The 15,890-nt window shown below is 44.9% G+C and overlaps 1 protein-coding gene across 2 annotated transcripts in view; it reads right to left on the bottom strand.

Moving 5' to 3' along the window:
* STARD3NL (STARD3 N-terminal like) overlaps positions 1 to 15,890 on the bottom strand; it is a 367,995-nt gene that overhangs the window by 115,164 nt on the left and 236,941 nt on the right. For both annotated transcript variants that reach the window (XM_069613274.1, XM_069613273.1), the window contains one exon: positions 13,313 to 13,390. In XM_069613274.1, coding sequence (XP_069469375.1) covers positions 13,313 to 13,390 — 78 coding nt within the window. The remainder of the gene's footprint in view (positions 1 to 13,312; positions 13,391 to 15,890) is intronic.

The following is a 15,890-nucleotide window of genomic DNA, read 5'->3' as shown; positions in this document are numbered from 1 at the left end:
CGTAAGTTAGATCTGGTTACAGTTACAATTAAAAGCAGTTAACAAGGGTTACGTTACAGTTACAGGTAGGTACATACTTAGTATTGTAAATGCATACATACATAGTCTAAGATAAATACATTCATTACAAAAGTGTGCCCTCAGCAGTCAATCATGCTGGGATCAGGAGGTTAGGCTGTCATAGAGTCCTTGTTGTGAAGCCAACACTTCGTGTTGTGTTTGAATAGGTTAAATGAAGGTTCTGCTCGCAAAAGCGCAGGGATTGTGTTCCATAATTTAGAAGCTTGTACAGGGAAGCTAGCTCCACCCGAGTTATGAAGGTTGAATCTCGGTATGGACATGGTGTTAGCTTGTGCTGCTCTGAGTGGTCTTGAAGAAGTGGGAGGTCTAAGTTGGTTGGTAAGGTATGCTGGTGCAAGGTTAGCCCTGGCTTTGTGTGTGAGGGCCAGAGTTTTGAGTGATATTCTGTGCTCGACTGGGAGCCAGAGTAGTTTGCGTCTGGTCTCAGAGATGTGCGCCTTTTTTGGGAATGTTGAGGGCAGCCCTGATGGCATTATTTTGAATTACTTGTAGTTTGTTGATATTTTTGTGGCTGGTGCCTAAGTAAAGAGCATTACAATAGTCTATTTTGGACAGGACTAGTGCTCTAGCAAGAGTAATGCAATTGGGTGAGGAGATAACGGCCTAAATGCAGTGATCAGTTTACAGGTGTAAGCGGCTGATGATGCTACTGCATTGGTTTGTTTGGAGAAGGATAAGGTGGCATCGATGTAGATACCAAGGGTTTTAGTATTATTTGACACAGGGATGAGATTGCCATCTATGGTGAAGGATTTGAATGCAGGATAAAGATTTTTGAGTTTGGCGTGAGTGCCCAGGATGATCAGTTAGGTTTTTTCGTCATTGAGACAAAGTCCATGATGTGCCATCCATGCTTGTATTACTGAGTAGATTTCATTAAGGGTTTTGCTGTCTGTTTCATAGTTACCTAAGATAGGTATGAATATCTGGGTGTCATCCGCGTAATTGGTATACGTGACACCCAGATAGTCAAGGATATCAAAGAGGGGCTTTGTGAATACATTATAAAGTGTCGGGGACACGCAAGAGCCTTGCGGGACTCCACAAGGTACTGGTGAGGGTTCAGCAGAATCAGTGGGAGAGAAGACCCTCATGGTTCTGTTCGCCAAGAAGGAACTGATCCAAGCCGTGGCTGCGTCTGAAAAGTGTGCTGCAGTTTTCAAGTGGTGACAGAGTGTTTGGTGGTTGACCAAATCAAAAGCTGCTGACAAGTCAAGCAGTAAGAGGAGTGCAAGTTTGCCATTGTCTTTCAGGATTTGGATCTGGGTCGTGAGATCTATTAATGCAGTTTCCGTACCGTGTCTCGGTCTGAAACCTGATTGCCTAAGTCCAAGGAGATTGTTTGATTCTAAGTAAGCCTGTATTTGTAAATAGGCTGCTCTGTCCAGTATTTTTAATAAGAAAGGTACAGTCGTTATCGGCCTATAGTTAGACGGGTTGACTGGGGCAAGAGTAGGTTTTTTGAGGAGTGGAATGACCCACGCGTCTTTTAGGTTATCAGGTACTACTCCAGATTTGAAGGAGGCATTGATGAGGTTGGTAATGAATGGTGCCAGATCGTGCGCGGCAGCTTTGATGATCGGGGCAGGGCAGACATCACCTTGGCAATTTGAAGGTTTAAGTTTCCTGATGATGTTTTCTACTTCCCAGATTGAGAGGGGTGAGAAGCTGAAAGGTTTACAAGTTGACTTAAAGGTAGGTGATTTGTTGGGTAATTGTTTGTAGTCCGGGTCAGCTAGTAGTAGGGATTTGTTTGCGTTGATTTTAGATTGTAGGCGAGCTATTTTATCTAATAAGGCCTTCTGAATATTACTACACCATAGTGCGTCAGTAACACATTTGTCTATAGGGGCAATGGGGGATTCTAGTTCTTTCAGAATCTTAAAAAGTTCTTTTGTGTTGGATTCCACTTGTGTAATCCTTTTGTTATAGGTGTCTTTTTTAGCAAGAAGGATGGCTTCTTTGTAGCTAGAGGAGGCTAGGGTTAGCTCAGTCTTATTGGATGCTGTGGGATGTTTTTTCCAATGTGCCTCAGCGGTTCTCTTAGATTTGCGTAATTCTCTTAACTGCGGCGTGAACCAAGTGTTAAGGTGACGCTGTGGTTTAGGTTTCCGCAATTTTATTAATAAACTGATGGTGTTCAGAGCTTTGAGTATAGCCTGGTTGTAGATATCCACTAAAACTGTGGGGTCAGCATCTGAATCAATATTGTTCGGGATGGGGAGTAATATGGGTAGGAGTTTGTCAGGTGTAATGTCTTTCTTATTTCTCGTGCTGGTGGCTGGGGCGATGATAGGCACCAGGTGGGGTGTGTTGGCTTTGATAGAAAAGGTTATTTTATGATGATCCGACCAAATGCATGGGTCATTGGATAAGAGGTCAATAGAGCAGTTGAGGTGAGTGAGCCAGTCCAGTGTTCTGCCTTTGATATGAGTGGGCTTGTGAATAATGTGCGTATGACCCAGGTCAGATAAGGTGTTAGCTAGGTCATGGGCGTTGGTGTTCCTAGGGTCGTTTACACCAAGATTAAAGTCCCCAAGTAAGATGGTTTGAGAATTAGGTTTGGTAACTGTGGTTAGTAGTGATGCAATGTCCTCTATAAAAGAAGAGATGGGACCTGGTGGTCGGTAAATAAGGTGCATAGTTGCCGTGTGGTTGGGTGATAGAGGTAGCTTGATGGACAAGGATTCAGCAGAGTGGATTTGAGCGTCCTGGATGACTTTAATGTCGAAGGTATTTCTGAATATGAGGGCGAGTCCAACTCCCTTCGTTTGAGTGGTGTTTCTGTCGCATCTAATAATAGCATAATCATTAGGAATAGCAAGGGCCAGGTATGGACCGGAGGCAGCATTAAGCCAGGTTTCCGTGACTGCAAGGAGATCGAGCTTTTCGTGAGTTATAAAGTCAGCGATGTCGAGAGCATGGGCATGAAGAGACCTAGCATTCACCAAGGCTGCTTTAGTAAGTTTGTCTTTTTGGGGAAATTTTTCTGGTATATAGGTAGGTCATGCAAAATGATATGGGCTAGTTTGTCTGAGTCAATGGCCGAATTGGCAAGGTTGTGGTCAATATGCGAGTGTTTCATACTGCGGGCTCTTAATCTAGAATTTCTGGTTAAAATGCTAGGGTGGTGAGAGCATGGAAAGGTAGGTGGGCTAGTTCTAGAATTCAATCTAGTGTTTCTAATAGCAGTATTACAAGGTTGGTTAGGTGTTGGTCTAGTAGCAAAGTGGCGTATCCAGAGTGCTGGATCATCCAGGTACAGGTTTGCAGGTGTCATGGTGCTAGGCCACGAAGTGAGGGTGGTGGTTACCATACATGTGCTGGTGTATGTGTCTTGATTAGAATATGGGTTAGGTTGACTAGTCCAACGTCTAGTGTGGATATACAGTAGGTGGATGAGAGTAGTTAGGCACCAATACATGATGTGGGTAGCGTTGCTAGTAGGCAGGGGTTGCAGGTGTGGTCTATTAGCAACCATAAGGCACAACACAAATCAATCTAGTGTGGTCTGTAGGCGACCATAAGGCACAACACAACAATCAAATGTGGTCTGTAGGCGACCATAAGGCACAACACAACAATCAAATGTGGTCTGTAGGCGACCATAAGGCACAACACAACAATCAAATGTGGTCTGTAGGCGGCCATAAGGCACAACACAAATCAATAAAATGTGGTCTGTAGGCGACCATAAGGCACAACACAACAATCAAATGTGGTCTGTAGGCGACCATAAGGCACAACATAAATCAATCAAATGTGGTTTCATAGGCTTGTTTGACTTGGTCAACCCAGGTTCTATTTCTCTAGCTTTTCTTCTTTGCTCTCTGCAACACAGCTCTAATTCTGGAAAGCCATCAAAATAAGGAGGTATGCGCATCCGTTTATAAATATATTCTAGGAGTAAATATCTCAATGAATGTGTCAGTTGGTGGATCTCTTTGGCCATTAGCAATTGCTTCATTTTTCGATATCCCCTAATTGTTCTACCTCATCCTCATACATCTGGCCTTTAGGATCACTTATCACCATGCAAGATATGTGTTTCAATTAATGTATTCGGCCCAGACCTCTCAGTTTGAGCTTACTAAATCCCTATACACCATATTGGATCTGGCCACTGTGTCATGTATGAATACTTTCCCAGTTTGTGCCTAGGTGCCAGGTGCTGCCACCTGCCTAGTGATGGTGTGCCTAGAGAAGGTCCAAAGGGATTCAAATACCATCACTTCTTACCCCAGGATTGAGGCATGGGGCATTCCGAACAGCCCATACTTAATGTGGCTGACCCTTTAAGGGTTTCCGGATATTTTGAGTGAGTTAGTGCACAGGTATCTCTGTAGGTTTTAATTTCCTTTTGTTGCAGCCTACAAGAACAACAGTTTAAAGTCTTACACCCACTCTTGAACTCAGGGGATACATATGACAGGCAGCTGGCACACAGCTAGCACAGTTGCTGTCAGACTCCAGAAGGAAAATGTGCGAGATGGTCTGCTCGAAAGAGTACATGAGACTCAAGAAGGCTGCATAGCATTAAATCAGTTCAATCTGTGCCACAGCACAGTGGCAGTGATGCATTGCCGGCAGGTGAAACCAACCTTGAAAACCACTAACCAAACCCTGTCCCAGCCATCATAAGTATAAACAAGTGCCCCTACTCTTAACATGATGGCCTAAGGGGAGGAGCCAAGTCGTATAAAAAGAGCAAGGACTTGGGGTGTGGACAAAACGAGTTGGCAAGTGAGGTGCAGAGGCTATTGGGAGCAGGGAGAGGTGGAGGGTGAGCACAGAAAAAGGCAGATATGAGAGAGTGATGTAAGGAAGATGGGGAGGAAATGCCTAGATGGAGTTGGAGAAAAGTGGAGAAAAGACATAGGGGGGAGTGAAGAACGAGATGGCAATTTGGCAGAGGCTTCGAGGACCAGCATGGAGGTTGGGAGGAGACAATGGGAGGATGTTGAAGGTGACCCTAGGAAGTGAAGTAAGCACACCAGGGAGGAGAGGTAAGGAGGAGGTTGGGGGAAGAGAGAGATAGAGAGACAAATGCAAAGGGATCAGCGAAATGGATCAGGAGGGGGCATACCCAATTCCTGACAAGACTGAACCTTGGAGCTGTGGAGGTAGGAGCACATGGCAGAACATCAAAGAACTGGAGGCAGAAAGATAGGGTTTAGCTTGTGTGGATTCTACTCTTCTTATGACTCATGGTGGCATGCCGATCCCATGCGTGCAGCTACTATACTCTTTAGACACCTGAGGGAGTGTTAAGGAAGCTTTGGGTATTTCTCTTTTGCAAGTAACAGTGCTACATGTGATGTGGTGAGTGAGTGGAACCTCAAATGACGTCCCATGTCAGAGTCTCCTCCCCTTTTCTGAATACCAAGTGTGTGTGGCTTGTGGCAATTGGAGCTTCCTCCTAGATTGTAACTCTTAATGAGTTTTGTTAAGGTACTGCAAGTGTGTTCGCTATTGTGAGGAGGTGACCTGCTCCAAGATGTTCTTCACAGACTCCCAGTCTGTCTCATTGGCTTTCCCGCTCAACCACATGTCTGGCTGTCTTTCTGACCCTGGTTAACCTGCCAGCTATGAGTGAGGAGGAGAAAGAGACTTGTGGCAACCCATTCATCTCCCTTAGGAGTCATAAGGTGGCTGAAGGTTGCTCTTGATCCCTAGAGTCTCTCGACATATGCTGGTGGAGAGATGATCCATTCGACCTTGTGAACCTTGTCTCTAGCATGAGATTTTTCTTTTAGGTTCATTTCTGATATTCACATTCTAAGTTGATGCATGAACCTCTTACAGAAACTGCAACAGCCTTTTGGAAGATTGGTCGACACGCATTGTGCCCTGCACCACAAAACAGTACCCGATATCTTGGCGATCCACCTCTCAGGCATTTGAAGGTATGAAAGGAAATGGGAATCAGCCACAATTACCCATAAAAAATTACTGAATTCGTGATTTGGCCTATTTTCAGCCGTTCGAAAATTCTGAACGCCCAAAAATTTCGACCAGATCACGCATTCGGTGCTGGGGGCTGCAGGGGTGTCCCCCGCACCCTTGCTCACTATATTGTGAACAGGGGTTAAAGTGGAGTCCCCCGCAGCCGTCCCAAAAAAAACAAAAAAGGAAAGTACCCTGCAGCACCGGTTCCCGATCACGGAAGTGAAAGGGAACAGGCGTGGCAGGGACACAGCGAGTCAAAAGCAAGGTAAGTAGGCGGGTGGGAGTGTGTTGGGGGCATGGGTAAGGGTGTGGGTGGGGGTGTGGCTAGGGGTGTGGGCCAAGTCAGAAATGTTCAGGGGAGAAAAGACCTAAGGTTATTACGGAAAAATAATCTTCAGTCTTTCTCCCTCAAACATTTATCCCTCAGTCTTCCAACCCCGATCCAAGGAAATGCCCAGGAGAAGAGAGACATTATTTTTGCCGATTTTCTTTCAGTTGTTCATCTTAGTGGTAGGGTCAGGTAGAGTTAGGCTTTGGACTGGGGACAATTGCAAAAGACTTCTGACGACAGACGAGCACCTTTAGTTATTTTAGTTAGGCATGAAAACCCACTTTAGCAATAGGGCAAGACAGGCCTTCAATTTCTATTTTACTAATAAGAAAATCAACATGTACAAAGTGTGTCTGACTCCTTCTGCCAAATCACTACAGTACTCACTGTGACCAATCGTAGGCGTATCTCCAGCAGTATGCGTGGCAAATTACCCTTGGCTATCAATGCCAAAATAATAAGTGTTCGTTCAGTGAGTTGCATAAGAAAACAATTAAAAGCTCAATCAAAACACAGTCCACCATTGTAGACTTTGGTTAGTATTTCGAAACAAAGAGCAGACTTGCCTGAATCCATGCATTTGTGAAGTTGTGGAGACTTTATTAAGGATTAATGGATGGTTCTTCATAAAATGAATTAGGGATGTGACAGCACACAGTGTTGCTTACATACTGTCCTCACGCATGTGTGGGAGGTAAATTATATGATGCCATTGGTGCATGGATCAAACCCACAGCCCCTGAAGCTGCTGGCTTCCCAGGTGAGAGTTATGAGATCTTGCCCACCAGTGCTCTGGCAACGATGCGTGAGTGCATAAGAACCTACTTTTTCAGCCCAAGGCACCTGCCTCCAATTATTTATAGGGTCATTATTGCCCTCCATCTCCATCTGAAATGCAAAAAGAATTTCAAGTTTAGCAAGCAGTGACCTTTACTTGGGTCAATGATGCTACTGTTCCAAACTGCAATGTAGGGAAAGCAGTGTGAGGAGACAGAGGAGCAGCAGCTAGCCATACCCAGCCATTGTCAAATAATCCACGTTGCTACAGGTGTTTAAAGGTGCCTTTTTCAGTTTTTGGCAGAGTAGCATGAGAATAAATACTATTTAGGGAGAATGTTTACACTAGAGAGAATTTCATGAGTCGGCAAACATATCTTTTTCTGAAGGTACAATAGTCAATCTTTAACAAGTTGAAGTTGGTGGGTCACATTTATCCCAGTAAAACACAATATTTCAAACACTTGCCCAATATGATGGCTGTTTCAAGCATTGATATTTGGCAATTTTGATGGCATCGATCTGTTTAGGTAGGCAAGCTTTTCATTTTTTGTGCTACCAATTTATACATATTTGCAAGCTCAAATCAGTATATAGACCAAACAATGTATTTCGAGGAAACTAAACAAGAAATGGTTTTCTTTCAAGAAATTAAACACTTTCTTAGTGTATATCTGTGCGCTGCATATCCACATCCTTCAAAAATCCAGAAGCTGGCATGATAGCCATACATCTTTCATCCCGTTTAGAGTGTAGACAAATGGCTTTGGTATGAGACTTATCTTGTGTGAATCATTTTGGGTTTCCTTCCAAAATCATTGTGCTGTTGTTCATGCAAGAGCAATATATACACTGTCACAAATGGCTCAAGAACACACCAACTCTCGAAGACTGTTCAAGGGTCACTATTGAAATGATGGAGAAGGGGCTCATTATTAGCGGTCCCTCCCTCTCGTGTCTCCCCATCACCGTTCCCTCCCTAACCTAGTAATCCCTACTGCCCAAGATGGTCACTAGAGATCGGTAACCCCTACTATGTATTTAATGACTGACCTGTCGTGATGTCCTAAAGGCAAAACACCTAATCTAACTTGCTTCCTCTAGAAACATTCTAGGTGAAACCTTACCTGAGCTCCCCAACAAGAATGTTATCAAGAAGAGGTGCATTCCAAATACCCAGGTCTAACTTGGCCCTCTCCTTGCACACTCTTGCACTCCCTGCCCTGGTGTTCTATCCTTTCTTGGCCTGCCTTCTACTCTCTCTCTTTTCTATTCCCACTCTCCTCTGCTCACTGTCACAACTCTCCCCTCTTCACTCTAATTCCCTCCCCTCTCCGATCTGCTACTCTCCCCTCTCCTCTTTGCTACTCCATCCTCTCTACTACTCTCCTCTCTACTACTTGCCCATCTCTGCCTGATTACCTTCCCCTCTCTACTATTCTCCCATCTCTGTTCTACTACATTACACCCACATCTTCTCCCACAGTCACCAGTCTTTCACTCTTCAATCACTTTCCCATTCAATCTCATTCACCTTGCACACACTTTCAGCAATCCTCCAAGCTCCTGTGCACCGTCCATCCTTCTCTTGGTCTTTTTCTCCTCCTTTTACCTCACCTAAACAATGCACACTGCCTTGCATTTGCTGTCCCTTTTTATCCTTCCCCTTCCATTGGTTCTCTCCTTCAGCTAGTTCCCCAGGCTAGCCACTAGCTTTCTTCTCCCCAAGGGCCGGGTTACGGATATTAAAACATATAACAGGCATTAAGCCTTGCACCCTTTTCAAATGCGGGTTCAATGTTGTTTTTGAAGGAAGACCACTGCAAACAAAGTCATTTTTCAGAGTTTTTATGTCTGCTGAATGTTTGGGGCCTATTAAAGGCATATTCACTTTTACAGTTCGTATCAGGGCCAAATAGAGCATCAGGATTGCTTGTTTGACATGAGGACCACTCTGCGTGTGGTCTTGCTGAAGGTTCAGTTAATTATATAGTGCATGCCTGTGTCCCGTAAAGCATCTGGATTGCCGGTTTGATGTGGGTATCGCTCCACTGTCTTGTAGTTCCTCTGCGATTCTCTCCCGGTTGGTTTGCCCGCCCTTTCCTCCACCACCGGCCCTTCTGGGTAATGTAGTTCTATGGCACAGAAAGGAAAGGACTGGCCAGCATTGTGCACAACAGGTATGGGGCAAGAAAAGGTGGTACTCAGTTCACTTAGCCAGGCACACGCACAGGTAGATGGGACAGAGATTTGGGCCCTCCCAACTCCCACACCCCACCTCTGGGGCAGTGCTGGTTCTGATAAAGACCCTGGTAGACCTCCTTCTCCAGGTTGAGAGGGGTCCCTATACGCTCTTGAGAACTAGATTCACTATACTTTGTTGGATGTAAAGTTCACTTATTCAGAAGTACCTAGATTTGTCTTAGGGTTTGGTGTTAACAGATTAGTATAAAGTGTATTTAGTGCCTGTCTAACACCCTTATTAATGGTGCTGTGTTTATAACAATGAAACAGGAATAGCTTATGGATAAGCATCAATCATTTTTCACATTTTGACACTTCTGTACAATTTTGTCACCATCCTAAAAAATTAAGCCTCTCCATAAAATCAGGATATCATTAATAAATATTTGTTTAAATGCTCCTGTAGACTGCTCCAAAATTACTCAATATCATATCGAGCCATGAAGAGGTTGGCAGGCTAGACCCAAATGCAGCGGGTTGCTGTGTTCTAAAACTTAACCAAAATGCAGAGGAAGGTAAGATGTGAAGACTAGTCAGCTCCAGAGGCAAGCAGATTATAATAATGGCCTCTACAGCCGACTTGACATGCAGACAGTTAATTCTAGACAAGTCTCACGCAATTACCTTACTAATATTTCCTGTCCATAGCAATAGCTCCTGTTCACACAGCCCATCAGACACAACCATCCCCTCGATTCACCTATCATCTTGATAGGCCCAATTAGCTACCACTAACATGTAGTGCAATACAAATCACTAATAAATAATGAAATCAGTTTACAAGAGGCATCCATAGATCACAGCATTTCCCATTGGCAGAATCCGCTGATGTAAATGGTATAGCTGAAACAGAACACCACAATGGGCCCTGAGCAACAAAACACAAATGAGTCTTCTGTTATAGGAGTAACCAGTCTGCTCACAGCGATACAAAGCAGTAAAACATGTCATTTCAGTTACGATCAAAGATGCGTCCAGCAGCGCAGGGTAGTCAACTAAGGCCATCACACCCAGGGGTTAGCAGACAGCACTGCTATCAGCAGATAAACAAAGGGACCCACTGTTTCAGCTCCCAAACCAGCACCTTTCTCAGGAGGACAGTGAATGTTGGCACAAGTACAGCAAGCTTTTTGACTCTTTTAGTAGCAGGGGGAACACCTCAACTAGGTCAGCACTAAACGGTGACAGACAAGCTGGCAGAGGGAGGTCTCTGTGACGTAGGGTGCAAGTTCTTAAAAGGAACACAGTTATTGGATGAGGGGAAAGAAGTAGATCTAGCTTGTGCTGTGGTGGTGTGCAACACTGCTGCGATCTTGCCATCAACTTAGAGAAGAAAGCCGTATAGTGCAATATCCTTAGTGATAAACTGTGATTACTGTCACAAAGGCATTTGCCTGGTTCTGGGAACACCCAATGATGGGGTCAGGTGCCTGGCAAAGCCAGTGAATGATGGGCAGAGCAGAGGGTTGATGTAGGGAGGATCTCAGGTCACCCTTGTTTAGTCCCTGCCACATGGCAGAGGATTCTCACAGGAAGGAGAATAGGGACAGTCTCTCTTAAAGAGAAAGAGGGTTGGCTGGAGATCAGCTAAAGCCAACTAAAATCCATGATTCAATGTTTCCCTGTGCCTCAAAATCTTAGTCTTACATATATTTAGGAATGAGATATGATCACTGGCACTACCACTTTGAGGGAAGTGGATTCTACACATTCCAATCTCCTTATGTGGACACAGAACCCCTATGTGGACCCACAAGGGGAATGTGCAAGGCCTAAACATTTTAAAGTAATCCATCACCTCCCAAAACCTCCATAATCACACACCCAAGATGGGGTAGGTGAAGGGTGTCCAACCCGAGGACACTTCCAGAGTGTGGCAAACAGAGAGGACTTCCTAATGGGAGGGACAAGTCAACCCCCACGACCCACATCAGGGCTGCAAGTCACCACAGGAGTGGACCCCGTCACCCAATCCCAATACTGACAAACTAAGTAGGTGGAGGGAGTAAGGAACTCTGAAGTTGGTGGACGGTGGTTCTTGAAGCTGCAGTCCACCAGACCCTAGAGGCCCGCTCAGGCCATGAGAACTATGAACCCCAGGTTCCCCATACCAATGATACCCTAGTCTCCTTACACCAGACAGAGGCTGGGAGGTAGGGCAGCAGCCCACCAAAAGACAGGGCCTATGGCAGAAAGTGGTGTGAGTTAGGATTTTGTTTGGAATCTTTTTTTTGATGGTGGAAGGAGCAGGAACAGAGACTGGAGCTAAGCATGACCATGTAAAGTGAAGACTGGAGGAGAGGAGAGATCCAGGAGAGATCCAGGAGGATGGAAGTGCATGACGACTGAAAGGTGGGAAAGAGACAGTTTTACATGGTGACCAAAGAGGGAGAACATCAGGAGGAGGATGTGGGGGGATTTAGATAGGCTACGAGAGAGTGATTACCATAAGATAAAAAAGGGGCACAATCAGGAGTAAGGTGGACATGATTTTGAGAAACTGAGTCGAAAGGATTCAGGTTATCAGGATGTGGAAGAGGCAAAACATCAGGGGGATGACAAAGCTGATTCAGAAAGGATTATCTGGAGGCGACAGGCCAGGAATATCAGGAGGCGGCAGGAGTAGACTTTCAGCAAGGTGGGACCATCGAGATGTTAAGGGAAGTGAATGTCAGGAATCTGAAGGAGGCCAACACCAGCAGGTGGAAGAGGTCGATTGTCTGGAGTTGGAAGAAGAGTAACCTGGGAAGACCTGGAAGGAAATCGACATTATTGAGAGCCTGATAAGAGATAATAGGAGCAAGAAGAGACAAGTGAGAACGGAAGAGGGAGCCAAAGATGAGCTCTAGGAACGTGAATAATCTAGTAATAGGTAGGATTAGTACAGGTGTCCATCCCCTCGTCCTGCTACCCTCTCCTGGCATGCTCTAAGGCTCTAAGAACTGCACGGACCCTTTGGTCGGGAAATACTGGTGGTCTCTAAAGAGCCAGAAAGGATGCTGGAGCCGGGCCCTGTGACACCATAGAACCTAGGCTATCTGGCAAAAAACATGGCACATGGAGATATCTGGGAAGAAGAGTTACTGCAACTCTTAAACCTAAACTAGAGTTGTGCAATACAGGTGGATATATTGGAGAGAAAGTGTGCAGGTAGCCCTGAACGCTGTACTTGTGAACACTGGGGAGGACCCCGATCTCTCACGGAAAGTGACAGACTTTGTGCAAGGACATTGGTCAAAGCTTATCTGGGGTGGGGAGTCCTGAAGCAAGGAATTCATCCTGGACTTTTAGTTTATTTTGAACTGATAGTTGAGTTGCACGTTTAGTTATCCTTGTTTACTTTATGCACTATTCAATTGGCACTTAGATGAGTTTATTATACCCCAGCTTACTATTTGGCACAACCCTATAACATTTTGCCAATAAAGATACTAAACTCTTTTTCTCAAGAGTTTGTCTGGTCATTCCATCCCATGTCTTATATATGACATTCCAAATTACCATGTCAAAACAGTTTAAAGAGGTCAGTTTAACTTTATATTTTTTGTGACATATTGCAGGCTGGTGTACATTGTAGCCCACTAGGTTGAAGACATCATTTAATTAAGTCACACTGGTATACCAAACCATTGTTTCTCTGAAATGAATGTAGGCTCTTGCTTACAACTACCTGTTTTGGGAGTTAATTTACTATACCACAACATAGGAGTGGAAACAGTGCCATGCAAGTTGCCTATTTTAAGTTTTTCAACAATGCTTAAATCAGTTCATGTTACGTGGCATATTTCAATATCAAAACAATCGGTGATGAATATGAAGACAATGCAGCTGCATTATTAGCCACTATGATATGGGTTATTTTACTTTGTGCGCTTTAATGTGATCAACATTGCAGTGCAGCATATGCATAAAGGCAGAACTCAAACTTACCGCAACCGCCCACCAATGGTGCAGCAGGCATGCTGCATATGCAAGAATCAACACACTAAATCGAAAGACTGACAGCAACTGAAAGAAAAAAAAACATTGAAACTTAACAATTGTTGATCATTGAAAAAGGTATATACTTAAAATAAGCACTGGAACCTCACATTAACCTTTACTATGTCAGCAATTTCGTCTAGGACCCTGTTTTGTCCCTACACAAGGACTGTGCCATCAGAGATCCTGCTTACACTGACCATCTGCCTTGGATAAACATATAAGGAGCAGCTGGCAGTCCAATGCTCAGCTTTATGGAAGAATCATATCTTTATGCAAGTTGGTCTTGTAGTTTGTCAATATCATGGCATGCTTGTTCTGCTGCTGAGAAACTCGAAGTTGGTGACATGAAAGTTAAACCCCCATCCAAGCCACTAATTGAAAATAACAAAAGGTTTTCTTTCTAACCGTCCATTAAATAACGTGAAATGAGATTCATCTGGTGTGGACAGCTAAGAAAAGAACATGCATAACACAGTTTAAGCTAGGCTTCTTTCCTAGCTGTATGGGCACCTCCCTGGAAATGTGTGAAGGTCCTCATTTCTGAAACCATCTTTTCACTACATATGATTTAATTGAATAGCAGAATAATGTTAATTTTCTCTCATTAACCAGGACTTTCCCCTCATACTGCAGGACTAGTGTTTGTTCATATAATTGTACAAGTCCTAGAATATGTTGGGGCTGTTAAGGGGGAATAAAATAACATCCTTCACCAGAAAAATGGTTGAACACACCTAGTCAGTGGAGGCACCACTGAGACACTGGAGTCTCACTGCTACAAACGAGTTTGTGAAGAGGCTTCATGGGCCTAGGGAGACTGCCCAGTCCCAACCCTGTAAAGAAACATTGAGACAGCTGAAATCTGACAGCTCCCTGCATTCTGAGAGGGTAGTACAATTGACAATCCTGGAGTCTCAGACCAACCCCACAGTCTGGGACAGTGAAAGAAGCCTAAGATGGTGGTAATTAACAAAACTCTTAAAAAGACGGAAGAGGGCAATATAAGCCTCAGAAACTGGCAACACATACACCTCCTAAAAAGTGAAAACAGACTAATGCAAATCTGAGATACAGGATAACTCTCTACCTTCTAAAGTGGGAAAAGAGGCTAAGGTACGCCCGAGAGAGCATGCAGCTCCGCGATTAAGCCAGATCTCAAATATACCTGGTGATTGGCATCTCTTCACCTCTCTGGGCCTCATTAGGAGTAACCCGGTCTGGGAAAATGTCGGAAAGAAGCCGGTACTACCAGCTCTGGCATTTTGTCTGGACCAGGTTACTTGGAGTCTGCCAGTAGGGGCAGTGAACTACCGGTAGGCCTGATCTGCCGGTAGTTCAGGCCCCTACCGGTAGAGAAATGACTGAAGCACTGGCACTGTTAACAACAGTGTTTCAGTGGTTCCCATCCCTTTCTATTGGACTCCATGGAATGAGAACTTACTGCCGCAATATCGGGCACCGGTAAAGGTAAGGCGAGACTGCCGGTAAGCCGCTGGTAGCACCAGCGGGTTACCGGCAGTCTTGTAATGAGGGCCTCAGAGCGTGTACAGGGTTTGGAGGTTTCCATGGACGGTCCTTAACCTTCAAAGATCTGTGGTGAGCACTTGTGCTTCAGCACAAGCACACTCCCATGATGTCCACTTGCTCTTCTGTGTGAATGGAGTGGGTGCTGATTCACAAGCTGCTCCCCTACACAGATGCACAAAGTTGGAGTCAGCTGTGCTTCTGATTTTGTGGCCCCGAACCACCTGCCTGTACATTCAACAGCCCTTTTTTCCTCTGAGAATGGCTTATCTTCATCAGGGTTATCTTCTCCGTCAGGTTAAAAAGGGGAAGAGCGGCTCTGGGAAACACACCCTATACCACCAACAATGATTTCTTTACATATCAGGTGGCATCGCCCAGCCCTCAGGCCCTATTGGTTCGCCACAACCAGCCCTCCAAAAGGTGACACTTACAAAGGGTTGGTGATGCATTTTTCCTGGGAGTCATGTTCCCACAGGTATTAAACGTATGGTGGTGTTTCTTCTGAGCTATGTGGGGTACCAAACGGGTTATTGCCTACAACGAAGAAATCATAGGGCCTTTCTGGAAGTACAACTGTCTCTTCCTCCGGAGAACAGTATGCATGGGCAGAGTGCTACTCAAAGGGGATGCGCTCATGAGTTAACAAGTAGGGCGCATGGATGGCAGAGGAGCTGGGCTGGGTATCTCCGGAGGGGGAGAAACAATGTTGAATGTAGGGATCAGTGATTATCTAGATGCTCTTTGAAGAATAGGGGCTTCAAGTAATTCCTGAAGTACAAGAGGGAGGGGGTCAGTCTTACCTGCATTGATAACCTGTTCCAGACACAAGGTGCATAGCAGGAATAGGCCTTCTCCCCTTTCACCCTGCTCTCCTGGATACCCCTGCCAATAGTCGAACTCCAGCTATGGATCTTCGCTGGAACACAGATAGCTCATCTCCTTGGGCTTTTCCATGCAAAGATCAAGACACACTTAATCAATATGGCATAGTCCAGCA

Source organism: Ambystoma mexicanum, chromosome 5p (genome assembly GCF_040938575.1).
Source record: "Ambystoma mexicanum isolate Mex_15411 chromosome 5p, UKY_AmexF1_1, whole genome shotgun sequence".
Lineage (NCBI taxonomy): Eukaryota > Metazoa > Chordata > Amphibia > Caudata > Ambystomatidae > Ambystoma > Ambystoma mexicanum.
The sequence above is the reverse complement of the archived record's forward strand: the minus strand, read 5'-3'. Positions and strand labels throughout refer to the sequence as shown.